The sequence below is a fragment of the Macaca nemestrina genome, chromosome 10 (assembly GCF_043159975.1).
Source record: "Macaca nemestrina isolate mMacNem1 chromosome 10, mMacNem.hap1, whole genome shotgun sequence".
In the NCBI taxonomy this organism is placed as follows: Eukaryota; Metazoa; Chordata; class Mammalia; order Primates; family Cercopithecidae; genus Macaca; species Macaca nemestrina.
Window position 1 is genome coordinate 48,266,775 of NC_092134.1, and position 14,347 is coordinate 48,281,121.

Here is a 14,347-nt window from a genome sequence, read left to right on the forward strand (position 1 = left end):
CAAATAAATTGCCTTAAAAAGACTGAAGCATTCACTATTCTCATTCACTTAAATGCAAATAGTCTCAACCAAATAAATATGTACATTAATATTTTCTAATAAAAATAAGAGTTAACATTACATATTAATTACTGTGATAATTATAGCACAGTAAGACTTAGAAACAAATTAAACTTGAAACTATCAACGTGAAATATTGTGGTATTGCTTCCAATTTTATTCACCTCCTTAAGAAATATTATAGCATGGAATAATAACTCACTAACTTATAAACACAAATCTATCTTTGTGTCCCTTCATAAGAGTTCTTAGCATCAATATATCACTGAAAGACAAAATCTATGCTTTTCACTTAGCTCAACCAGAATCTCTAAGCAGTTCCTGAAGATGAAAAACAGACTCCAACTGCTCTTCAGAAAATCTACTTTCTCAAGTATACTGTTCTCACACTCAATAAATACAGTGTTTTCATTGTATCCAACAGACACCAAAGAAGTCTTTTACCTTGTTTGCTCTGTATTGCATGCACAGAGACACCTCAGGTTCATCAATTAATACCATGGCAGTTTTCACATAAATCTTGCTGATATCCTATCGCAGAAAATCCATTACTTACAAAAAAAAAAAAATTCCATACAGCACTGCTGGCAATGAAAACGAAGTAAATGGGAATTGAAGCATTTCTTTTTTACAAACAGCCTTTTTTTTCTTTTTAAAGTTTGCTTCAGTGTGTGCCAATATAGTAACATACATTATCAATGCACTTGCCTTCACTCCAACAACAACAAAATTATTTTAAACTAAAATTTTAAAGTAAAAATATTTGTGACAAAACTGTCAACATTTCCATATGGGAGAAGTCATAATGATCCCAAAGCAGCAGCAAAAGAACATGGGCAAATAAACACATTAAAGCATATTATATATTATATTTTCAAAAGTGTGCCTTGAAATGTTTGCAAAATAAAGCTTATTTTGTGAAAACAGCTATATTTTACCCATATTTTAAAAAATAAAGGAGATGATGGTGACTGCCTAGATCCAATGCTCCCAATACCTCCTCTAGAAATCCATAAAGAGTAACAAAATAAAAAATAAACACAACTTACAATTCCAGTGTAAGTAGGAGATAAGGAAATTACAATCCGAATTTTTTGTAAGTGAGGTAATAGGTATCTGGGACCAACATAATCCAGTTGGAATCCAGACTTGTATGAGGGATAAGTAAGAAGTAGAGGTGCCCAAGTGATGGCAGACCCCCTGTATTGTGAACAAGGTTTTCTTCCAGAAAGAAGGAATACCCTGAGTAGGATGACAGAATTAAGACCAAATATATAAGGTGAATTAATAAACGCAAGTGGTTATAGCTTATATGAGAAAAAAAATTTAAACTTGGAGCAAAAAATAAAACCTAAATCTATACTGTATAAAAATAAATGTCTACATTTGATTCAAAAGGTTAAAAATAAAAAAGACGGCCAGATAGGCAAACACAGATAAAAATAAACCATATCAGACAAGGTAGAATTTAGTTTCAAAGGCATTAAAGAGAAAATGAAGGAAACATAATAGTCAAAGCTAAAATTTACAATAAGGATAATGCACTTATAAAATTGAACGGCAGCAACATTCACAAAACAGAAACCAAAGGATTTACCAAAAAAAAAGGCTGATTAATAATAAATCAATAGCAGGCAAATTCACAATAACTCAACTTCCTCAGTCCAAAGTAAATCAAGCAAACAGAACACCTTAAGAAAAATTATCAGCAAGGTAGATCTTATACATATAAAACAAACTCTTTATCCCAATAATAATAATAAAAAAACCCTGCCTCCTTTTCAAGTAAATCTAAAACATTCATGAAAATTGACCACATATTAGATTAGCAAGAGAGCCAAAATAAGTTCCAAAAAGAGAAATAGCACAAAAATTATTCTCCAGCTATAAAGCAATGAAACTAAAAAGAATCAACAACAAAAAAATGATCTTTCTATATGGAAATTTTAAATCTTAGATAAAAGATTTTTAAAAACTCTAAAATTATAAAAATGATGAAAATATCTACATGTCAGAAGTTACAGACTAAGCACTGCTCAGAGGGAAAACTATAGATTTAAGTATTTATGTCAATATGATTAAAAAAAGATTTAAAAATAATTGAATTAAATATTTAACTCAAAATAGAAAAGAACAGCATAATAAACAGAAAAGAAAAAGCCAAGAAAATAGTATTATCATGCATTTGTGGTAAAAGTACTAAACGGCAATGATATGGTTTGGTTGTGTCCCCACCCAAATCTCACCTTTTATTGTAATAATCCCCACATGTCAAGGGCAGGCCAGGTGGAGATAACTGAAACATGGAGGAAGTTTCCTCCATACTGCTCTTGTGGTAGTGAATAAATCTCACAAGATCTGGTGGTTTTATAAATGGGAGTTCCCCTGCACAAGTCCTTTTGCCTGCCGCCATGTAAGATGTCCCTTTGCTCTTGTATTGTCTTCCTCCATGATTTTGAAGCCTCCCAGTCATGTGGAACTGTGAGTCCATTAAACCTCTTTCCTTTATAAATTACCCATTCTCGGGTATGTCTTTGTCAGCAGGATGAGAATAGGCACAATATATATAAAGGGAGTCTGACACTATCTTCCTAAATTATTGATATCTTTTGGCCCATTGATAAAAATGGCAGGAAATTAACCTGAAGATATATCTGATTAAATATGAAATTAAGTAGATGTTATATTCATTATGGTAATGTGGAAGATTGGAAACCATTCAATATCCATCAGCAAGGCAAAAATGGGAAAACTCTGGTTATTTCACACAATAGAAAATTAAGTAGCTATGGAAAAAGAATTATAAATTCCATAATAAGTTGTCAAAAGCAAGATAAAGAACAGTACTTAAAATATGCTACATTTTGTGAGAGGATTAGCATACACACATGTATTTCCTTAGATATGTACATATATATAGATGCACACATATATATGTTTTATATATTATATATGTACATTTTATACAAAAATTCCACATATAAAAGTAAACAGGAGAGAAGAGTGAAAAGGACAGGAACTAAAGCACAATAACTTCAGTATGCTTTTTTAATGTAATTTTTATTTTGGAATCACGAATCTGTGTTACATATAAAAGTAAAATACAATCAAATGGGAAAAGTGAATTAATTTATCAAATTAGTAGAAAACTAAATTATCAAATTTATAACCTAATCCCAAAGATAAAATATTTCAAATGATTTTATAACATACCATTTTAATCATATCTGTTTGGGATAGTGCAAGGACAAAAAATGTAAAGAAATCTTAAAATTAGTAAGTTATATTGTCAATAGTAATATTGGCATTGTTGTTTTGAAGCTATTTTATGGATAAGATATGGCACGTGGTTATAATAATGTTGCCACAAACCATGGAATATAGTGGAAGAAAATATGAATACAGCTGTAAGTCTAAAGCATATTTGCTATCCTCAATTCAAGTTCACAAAACAATTAGAGTATCAAAATGAATAACAGAGCAACTGACTAAAATATTCTGAGCTATAAAAATGTATATTTTCATAAGTATATTGAGAGAGAGAGAGAAAGGTAGAACAAGTAGTAAAACAAACTAAATAAACAAACCAAAAACAAGTTGGCACCACTGAAAGTAACTAGGGTCACTAAGACTTTAAGAGTTTGTCAATACAATAGTAAGCATTTAGCCCTGACTTTATGCTACAAACCATTTCAGAATAACAAAATAGTTCTAACTGATTAAAGAATTCCAGCTTAAAAGCTGTGGAAGAAATGATCAAATAGAAAACTCACAAATCACATCCTCTGCTGCATTAATTGATCCAGGTCATATTAATCAATGGATGAACATTAGATGAAAGGTTAATGGCGAACTTTATAATGGAGTGTTTAGGTTATCATCAGCTATACCCAACACTCAAGTGTAGCATCACTAAAAGTAAACTGTCAAATACTGTATGACTGCTGATGTAATCAAATATAAAGCACAGAACACCACCTATGAAGAATTCCTGCCAAAGCAGCTTACTTTCGAATTTAATCAAATCTTTTTAAACTAACTTCAATTTATAGAAAATATAGGGTTTAATGAAACAATTTCAATAAAACTAGAAAAAGTAAATGGACAAAGCCTGAGGCAGGACATTCCGTAAGAAAATTCACACAGGTTCTACAACAAATCAATGGAGGGGGAAAAAAAAAGCCGTGAGGACTGCTGCAGATTTAAAGAGACTTCAAAGTCCTAGATAAATGTAATATATGCTCATTATTGATATTATGATTCCAATAAACCCAGACACTTAGGAAATTAGAAAAATTTGATTATGTACTATCAGTTGATACAAGGGTTCATTATTAATCCCATTAGGTGTTACAATGCACTGGGGTTAAGTAAGAGAGGGCCATATTATTGAAAACTGTCTCCTGAAGCATGAAGGAATGGAATTACATGGTCTGGGGATCTGCTTTATGAAAGAAAAAACGAAATCAAAACCCCAAAAAAGTAAAGATGAAGCAAATGTTTAATATAACTAATGGTTATATGGAATTTCCATGTATTATTCTACATTTATAAATGTTTGAAATTTTCCACAATAAAAAGAGAAGAAAAAACAAAATATACACAGAAAAGCAAAACTAATAGTAGAACCAAGACTAAATACAGAAATTAAGCTTACTACTGTTCCCTTATCTATGCCCATTCTACTCTGATATTTCAGTCTAGATTAGACTTTCTAATGGTTATAGGATTGAAAAGGTGGACAGTATGGTATCCTCCGGGAGCCCAATATTTCAGCCATTTGTACCATATCAAAGTAAAGTTTTAATCCAGTTCCCAACTTTTTGGCAATCCTTGATTTTTCATTAACCATTATTAACCCTTTGCCAAGGCCCTTGAGAATTTCATAATGAATAAAATAATAAAAAACAACAGAGGAATTCAAGCCAGGAGGTGAATAATACAATTTTTACTTCAGAATCATCATGCTGACAATAATGCAGAAGTAACTTGAGTTTCATTTCAGTGGGTAGAAGAGGGAAGTTGGGTAATAAGAGGTTAAGGCAAACACAAAACATTCTTTCTTTCCCAAAACTTGACAATAAAGGGGAAGAAGAGAGGGGAGGCAAAGACAGAACTCAACGTGAGGTAAGAGGAAATTTGTTTTGTTTTGTTTTGTTTTGTTTTTTGTTTTTATTTTCATTTAGAGATGTGAGAGAAAGGGCACAGCAATAGAAACACTTTGACAGAAGGCTGATGAAAAATAATGGAGTAAGGTCCAGAAGGGCTGATGGGAATATTTATAGAAAATAGGACTAGTTGACTGTAGTGATACATGTCTGTAGTCCCAGCTACTCAGGACACTGAGGTGGGCAAATCTGTTGAGCCCAGGAGTTGGAGACAAGCCTGGGCAACATAGCAAGACCTTATCAAAAAAATAAAAATAGATAAATAAATAAAAAATAAAAGATAGGCCGGGAACGGTGGCTCAAGCCTGTAATCCCAGCACTTTGGGAGGCCGAGACGGGCGGATCACGAGGTCAGGAGATCGAGACTATCCTGGCTAATACAGTGAAACCCCGTCTCTACTAAAAAATACAAAAAAAACTAGCCGGGCGAGGTGGCGGGCGCCTGTAGTCCCAGCTACTTGGGAGGCTGAGGCAGGAGAATGACGTAAACCCGGGAGGCAGAGCTTGCAGTGAGCTGAGATCCCACCACTGCACTCCAGCCTGGGCGACAGAGTGAGACTCCATCTCAAAAAAAAAAAAAAAGATAAACTTGGGTCCACAAAAAAATTGCTAAAACAAAAAAATAAAAGGACTGGTCTTTAAGTAAGAAAAGAGATTTTCATTGCTACCTATATAAATTATAAGACATAAGGAAGGAAGTCAATACAGTTACATAGATATGCAGATATAGCTCTGGAGGGACTGAGAAGTTTAGGGAGATTCGGCCTGATGAATCTTTCATGTAGATTTAGCAACTTTATCGGAAGAAGGAAAGATTAGTCCAAGTGATGTATGTAGCTAATGAGAGTGGTGATGAAAAAGGTTTACCAGCAAACAGTTACAACAATTGCTGAGGCATTTGGGAAGCATAGGATCCATAAAAATATCAAGGCACAATATCAAGGTGTTATATTCCCGTAGAGCTCAGATTACTATTGGATGTAGGAAAAGAAACAGAGAAGCATATATACTAACTTGGGGGGCTGCTAACAACTACAGAGTTGCCAGTGATGGGAGAGCATATTCCCTTTATAGACATTAAAAATAATTGAATTTTTCTAATCTAGATTTTAAAAGTATAACATAAATAAAATATGCACATTTGTGATGGCGGCCTACTCTTAAAAAGGAATAAATAAAACAAAATAGATTATGAGAAATAAATGTTTAAATATTACAATTTCATTGTGCTTACCAATTCGAGTAATTTTATTATGTGAAAGTTCAAGACATTGAATATTAGTGCAGCCATCCAAACCATGAAGAGAAGTCAGTTGATTTTTATTAAGAAGAACAACACAGAGATTTTCCAGATTTTCACAGTCAATAGCCTCAATACGGTTTTCCTGAAGCAAAGAACAAATGCAATTAGTTTTACTTCAATGGCTTATTAATGAAATATTTAAAGCTTTCAAAAAGAGGAAAGATGAGATAGGATCTCCAAATTAATATCTGAATCTTTAACTTCTAAGATAACCCTGAAAACTGTTATACTATTTGGATGAAAATATTAAGTAAACTAATAAATAATTAATTTTTAATGTATTAAATATTATTGTTTTAAAACACAGGTAGGATAACAAAGTATTTTAAACAATATAAATTTTAAAAAGTGAATATATTGTCATTCTTGTTTCTCCCATCTTGAATGGGAATGGCTACTGTTGTTAATCAAGCCGTGTCTCACCATTGTATGTGGGGTGGCAGTAGGTAATTTTTAATTTTATATTGCAGATATCTGAGTTGAGCTGGCTTCACCTCAGTGGATGCATCCAAGGAACTGGACCTGATGAGCCTCCTCTTCACCTGGATCTGATTTAGATGAGAAAAGCCTGTGCTTCAAGCTTGAGCCCGATGCCTTAAGTTAATGATACTTTGGTGTATTTGGGATATGAACGTATTTTGCATGTGGGAAAGATGTGAATCATTATAAGCCAGAGGATAGATTTTAATAGACTGTTACTTTGGTAGCTCCCAGTAAACATCAGAAACCAATATTCACATATGCATACAGTCCCCTTCCACATGACCTCAGGGCTTAGCCGATAAAACATTAGCCAACATGATGTAAGCAGATGTTTTATAAGCACTTGCACACTGCAGCATGTCTTTTAGGTTCTTGAGATCCTGCTCTTGAGAAATACCCTACAAACTCCCTGGAAAGAAGCCCCAGATAACAGAGAGATTCCCATCTTCCAGGCAATTCTGCCAAGGCAGTAGACACATAAGGTAAGTGATTTAGGACATTCTAGCTCTAGCTTCCATCTCACTGCAGTTACATAAGAGACCCAGTAAATACAATAGAAATCAGAAAAAATGCCCAGCCAAGTTTAGTCACAATTAATGGCCCACAGAACCATGAACAAATAAGATGGTTGTTGGTTGAAACTACTAAGTAATATAGTCATTTGTTGTGCAGTAAAAGTAATGAAAATCATAACCATATTAGCTACAAAAAGAGTTAGTCATTTTAGGTCATATCATCCAATAAACTTCCCTCTCTGCTTCTCAAAACTTTACCATACCACTTGATCTCTTCAGGCTGAGTTACAAGTTAGTTTAGTAATTGTTTCTTCAAAAGTGTCATTTCTGAAATGTAAACAAAAATCCATTTTACATTTTATTATAAAATAAATAACAGTAGGACAGAGAGCATACCTGTGCATCAATGTACTTAAGTTTTTTACAATTACTCAGGCTGTGCAAAGAAGTTAATCCACAGTGTTGAAGGGATAGAAACTGAAGATTTGTACACTCTGCCAGTGTAGAAAGAACACAGCCTGGCAAATCTTGAAATGTAACTGTTGTAACCTAGAGGAATCAAGAAAATTGGAGTGTACAGTGTTATTTAACAAAAATGAATATAAACAACATTAGCCTTACAAAACTGTTTAGAAAATTCATTTAAGAAAAGTAATACTGTATGTTGAAGCCTATGTTTGCTAACAACTCAATTTGCTAAGTTATCTGGTCTCTTTTGTTCCCCACATACAAAAACAAAATATTGCAATCATCTATGACAAATTCAAGCCCAAAGGTAAGATACATAAATGCAACAACATAATCATGTATTAGCTCATTCTCTGTTTTTTCGCCAATTTTTGATTGTTAAAGTGGTATGGACTTCAAATTATACTATATAGCTACAGTAACCAAAACAGCATGGTACTGGCATAAAACAGACACACAGACAAATGAAACAGCACAGAGAACCCGAAAACAAATTTATACATCTACAGTGAGCTCATTTTCGACAAAGGTGCCAAGACCATACATTAGAGAAAGGACAGTCTATTCAATAAATGGTGCTGGAAAACACTGGATATCCATATGCAGAAAAATGAAACTAGACCCCCATCTCTTAATACACACAAAAATCAAGTCAAAATAGATTAAACATACTTAAATCTAAGACCCCAAACTATGACACTGATTATATATATATATATTTTTTTTAATTGGGGAAACTCTCCAGGACATAGGACTGGGCAAGTATTTCCTGAGTAATACCCTACAAGCACAGGCAACCAAAGCAAAAATGGACAAATGGAATTGCATCAAGTTACAAAGCTTCTGCACAGCAAAGGAAACAATCAATAAAGTGGAGAGACAGTCCACAGAAAGGGAATAATACTTGCAAACTATCCATCTGACAAGGGATTAGTAACCGGAATATATAAGAAGCTCAAACAACTCAATAGGAAAAGTCTCATAATCCAATTGAAAAATGGGCAAAAGATCTGAATAGATATTTCTCAAGAAAACATACAAATGGCAAACAGTCATATGAAAACGTGCTCAACATCACTGATCCTCAGATAAATGTAAATCAAAACGACAATGAGGTATCAATTCACCCCAGTTAAAATGGCTTATGTGCAGAAGTCAGGCAAATGCTGGAGAGGATGTGGAGAAAAGGGAACCCTCCTACACTGTTGGTGGGAATGTGAATAAGTACAGCCACTGTGGAGAACAGTTTGGAGATTCCTCAAAAAACTGAGCTACCATATGTTCCAGCAATACCACTGCTAGATATATATCCGAAAGAAACCAAATCAGTATATTGAAGAGTCATCTGTATCCTCAAGTTTACGGCAGTACTCTGCACAATAGCCAAGATTTAGTAGCAACCTAAGTGTTCATCAACAGAGAAATGAATAAAGAAAAATAGTACATATACACCATGAGTACTATTCAGCCATCAAAAACAATGAGATCCTGTCATTTGCAACAACATAGATAAAACTGGAAGTCATAGGCCAGGCGTGGTGGCTCACGCCTATAATCCCAGCACTTTGGGAGGCCGAGGCGGGCGGATCACAAGGTCAGGAGATCGAGACCACGGTGAAACCCCGTCTCTACTAAAAATACAAAAAAATAGCCGGCCGCGGTGGCGGGCGCCTATAGTCCCAGCCACTCAGGAGGCTGAGGCAGGAGAATGGCGTAAACCCGGGAGGCGGAGCTTGCAGTGAGCCGAGATCGCGCCACTGCACTCCAGCCTGGGCGACAGAGCGAGACTCCTGTCTCAAAAAAAAAAAAAACCTTCAGATAAATAAGACTTCTAGTTTCAAAATCATTTTAGGAATTATTCATAATCTAAAGCAATTTTGAAACAAATTTATTTTTAATATTTTTTTCAGAAAAGAAAATGTACTCATCAATTTGTATGGAGATAAATTCTATGTACTGCCTAGTTAATCTGTAACAAACGGATATAAATTCTGTAATTGGAAAACTGGCTCTACACTAAAAATGAAAACATTATTTAGAATTGAGCACTTAAAAATTGAAAATTCAACAACTATAGCTGTATAGTAACAAATGCTACTCAACATTATAATTTATATTATTCAGTGTGATTTAGTAACATGTTGCTTGCAAACAAATATACAACCACAATTAAGTTCTAGTTATTTATGATTTGGCAATTTCTGTCCTTTAATCTTATTATCTATTCTGCTACAGTATCCCTGTTAGTGGTATTTATTTTTGAATATGAGGAGCTTCATATTTTCTCCTTTAATTGAAGCCTTTTCATTGAATATTTTAAAAAATCTTTATAGTATAGCGATATATTCCCTACTCGACCACAGATTTTTTCCAAATATATGAGATCAAAATAAATTTTTGTATTAATTTTGTATTAATTTTTGTATTAATTAATTTTGTATTAATTAATTATAGAGACAAGCGCCACATATATAAAACCACTTTATGCTTCAAAATTAAGGTCAATATAGAATTAGTAATCATATGTGTTCATTACTGTACGGTCAACTTGAAAAACAGCAATTGGAGCACAATGGGTTTTGGGTAAATGTTTCTTAAATAAATAAATGAATGAACTTCCCTAGCCTGTGGCAAAACTCAACTGTATTTATAGCACTCACACTTCCTTTTTCTTATGAATTATGTAAAAACATTTGAAAAAGTTATACTTTCAGACTCTCATGACTTGAGAATGAACTATTCCACCTATAGAAGCTATGAAACACTCATTATATTTTAATAACAGATTCCAAATCAATTTTCTACTTAATCATCTGTATTTTCCCAAATCCTTTATGGCCCACTGGACATAAAATTCCCTAACACAGCAATATACTTTTTAGAGATTTTATTCTCAATTATTCTTGAGTTCAACCTAAGAAGTGTCAGTCATCTATGGTAAATGTAATTACAAAAGTAATGCAAGCAACAAGTCTTTTTTTTTTTTTTTTTTAACTTTTTCAGAATATTTGTTCAGTGGTCCAAACTCAAATCTATTTGGCAGAGAAAAATAATATTGTTTTAAAAATCAGCTGCAAAGGGACTGAGTCCAATGTTTGACTAGTGGCTTGAATAGAACAGCTACAAAATAATTTCAGGTAAGTCATGTATCATTCCAATAGCAGTTCATCACAATTTACTTTGTATAAGAGAAGTGAGACTTCTTGATCTAAAAGTTACTAAGCATCTAAAATATTATTATGCATGTATGATATAAAGCAATATTTAAAAATCCTTAAGCTCAATGCCCTTTTTTGTGGTAGTTATTACTTAACACAAGTTACCATTAGTAGCAAACTGCGAAAAATAAAAGAGAAAATAGTTAAAACATTTAAAAATTTAAAATAAAAATATATTCATTACCTATAATTATTGCTCTTTAGTCTTCCCTTCTGAGATATTACTGTATATAACCCAATGGTCTAGTATTTTCAACTTTATAACTTTTTTGATGAAACAAGCTATTAAGCAGCCCTCAAAAACAATCCATTTGTCCTTCTCTTTGCTTGCTTGAGACCCACATTTAACAAGTGATATTAGAAGTCCTGGGCCATGTTCATTACATACAGCATTTTAAAACTCAACGATCCTGTATCATAGATATTGCTCTGGGCCGGGCGCGGTGGCTCAAGCCTGTAATCCCAGCACTTTGGGAGGCCGAGACGGGCGGATCACGAGGTCAGGAGATCGAGACCATCCTGGCTAACACGGTGAAACCCCGTCTCTACTAAAAAATACAAAAAACTAGCCGGGCAAGGTGGCGAGCGCCTGTAGTCGCAACTACTCGGGAGGCTGAGGCAGGAGAATGGCGTGAACCCGGGAGGCGGAGCTTGCAGTGAGCTGAGATCCGGCCACTGCACTCCAGCCTGGGCGGCAGAGCGAGACTCCGTCTCAAAAAAAAAAAAAAAAATAGATATTGCTCTTCCAGTTTATGAAGACAAAACTGAGGCTCATACAGGTCAAGCACTTGCATAAGGTGACACAGCCAGTAAATGGCAGAAATAAAATTAGAAACAGTCTTAACATAGAACTTAGTAGTCTAATAAACTACACTTCAATAATTTTACATTAATTTCCTCTTCAGTCAATATACTTTATCTAAACTGTGAAACTGGTAATATGAGGAGATAAGATTAACATTCAATTGCAGTTCTTTTTTTTTATTATTATACTTTAGGTTACATGTATACATGAGATACATGTGCAGAACGTGCAGTTTTGTTACACAGGTATACACGTGCCCTGTGCCATGGTGGTTTGCTGCACCCATCAACCAGTCATCTACATTAGATATTTCTATTGGAATTCTGTATTCATCCATTTATTCATCCCCCCACCCATCAATCCTATAATCAGGTAATGAAAGTCATTACAGATAGTTCCTGTAAGATTGTTTAACACAGAATTTTAAAAAATTTTTATGATGGTGTGAGATCAATAGACATTTAGTTGAAACCATACTTCAAATTTTGAATTTTGATCTTTTCCCAAGCTAGCAATATAAAGTATGATAATCTCTCACAATGTCAGGCAATGCTAGGGAGCTGCAGCTTCCAGTCAGCCACACGATCATAAGGGTAAACAACAAATATCCTACAGTGTACCATGTTACCAGATGATTTTGCCCAGTTGTAAGCTATGTAGGTTTTTCTGGATGTAACTTCATTGTAACTTGAGGAGTATCTTTATTTGCCTGGCAATGTGTAAAGAAGTATGAACAATGTGTAAAGAAGTATGTCTTGAAGTCTCAAAGTAAGAGATTAATGTAAGCAAAATGAATGCATTACTGGGAGACAATAAACTTATTCTAAGCTTATCTCCAGAAGGACATCCCAAGGATGGCGGTGAGCGGTCAAGATAAGGACAGAGATCTGAAGCTAAAAGATCAGAATGTCAAAAAGAAAGTGAGCCATGGATCAGTAGTAACAGTGGTGAATAAAGGCACCATAGTAAGCTATCTACGGAACAGATTCTTTACAGGAGTTGTCTGGTAACAAAAGGGACATTTTCTTTTCTTTTTTTTTTTTTTTTTTTTTTTGAGACGGAGTCTCGCTGTGTCCCCCAGGCTGGAATACAGTGGCGCGATCTCGGCTCACTGCAAGCTTCGCCTCCCGGGTTCACGCCATTCTCCTGCCTCAGCCTCCTGAGTAGCTGGGACTACAGGCGCCCACTACCGCGCCCAGCTAATTTTTTGTATTTTTAGTAGAGACGGGGTTTCACCGTGGTCTCGATCTCCTGACCTTGTGATCCGCCCGCCTCGGCCTCCCAAAGTGCTGGGATTACAGGCGTGAGCCACCGCGCCCGGCCACAAAAGGGATATTTTCTTAACACTTTGGCATCTATATGGCACATTCACGTGTATTTTTCATCTTTATACTGTCTATTTGATGCTTCAAAGCCAAATTAAAAGCTTGAGATAGTTGCTTTAAGAAGTGATGAGAGGATTATGGTGCCCTTTAGAACACTGCTACTCAGATTAGTCCATTCACCGCACCAACATCATCATTTAGAATCATTGCAAGAATGGAGGATGGGTGGATCACCAGACCTATTGAATCAGAATCCACATTTCAACAAATCTTCAGGTATTCTATAGATTTTAATAGTTTGTCAGGCCTTGTTCTGAAAAGTAAAAGAAAGTTAATTATCATTTTATGTAAATTGACAAGCGTTTGAAAGAAGGAACAGAGAGGGAGCTGGAGAAGAAATGCCAAGGAGAAAGAGATTCACACACCTTAACTTCCTTCTCATTGGACACAACAGATACCTACAAGAAAAGGGAGGAACACTACTGTTTCTATAACTTCATTTTCACTTTTGAAGCAAGTACACTGTAGGCATGAAGCCATCACTCGTGCCTAGCTGTAACAGATATTCATGAGGAAAATTAAATAATTGCTAATGTTATCATATTGGAAGGCCTGCAGCAATATGTTAGAGAAAGAAAAGTGCTAAAACATGATTCCAGAGATAACATGCCCAAAGAAAAAATTAGGGAAGAGCAGATGAGAGATTCTATATGTAGCTCTACAGACCTGATAGATGTGGCAAATACATTACCTAGGAAATAAAAGACACTTAAAAGTGTATGTCCCAGTTCTCATCTCTTATATTGCTATTTCATATACCACAAATCTCTTCAAAATCCCACTATTTTATTATTCTCTCACAGGATACTCTGAAGTCTTATTTACAGCAATTCTCAAGATCCATAATGTATTTATGTGTGTATCTATTTGTTTAAGCTCTGTAAAGGAAAAGACTGAGTTTTCTTTGTTTTTATTTAGTCCACCAATAAATATTGATCATCT

General features: G+C 34.5%; 1 protein-coding gene across 3 annotated transcripts in view; it reads right to left on the reverse strand.

Annotated features, from left to right (window-relative positions):
• LOC105473267 (leucine rich repeats and IQ motif containing 1) overlaps positions 1-14,347 on the reverse strand; it is a 239,268-nt gene that overhangs the window by 193,290 nt on the left and 31,631 nt on the right. For all 3 annotated transcript variants that reach the window (XM_071071347.1, XM_071071349.1, XM_071071348.1), the window contains exons 9-10: positions 7,926-8,078; positions 6,463-6,613 (exon numbers count right to left, since the gene is read on the reverse strand). In XM_071071347.1, the coding sequence (XP_070927448.1) occupies positions 6,463-6,613; positions 7,926-8,078 (304 nt within the window). The remainder of the gene's footprint in view (positions 1-6,462; positions 6,614-7,925; positions 8,079-14,347) is intronic.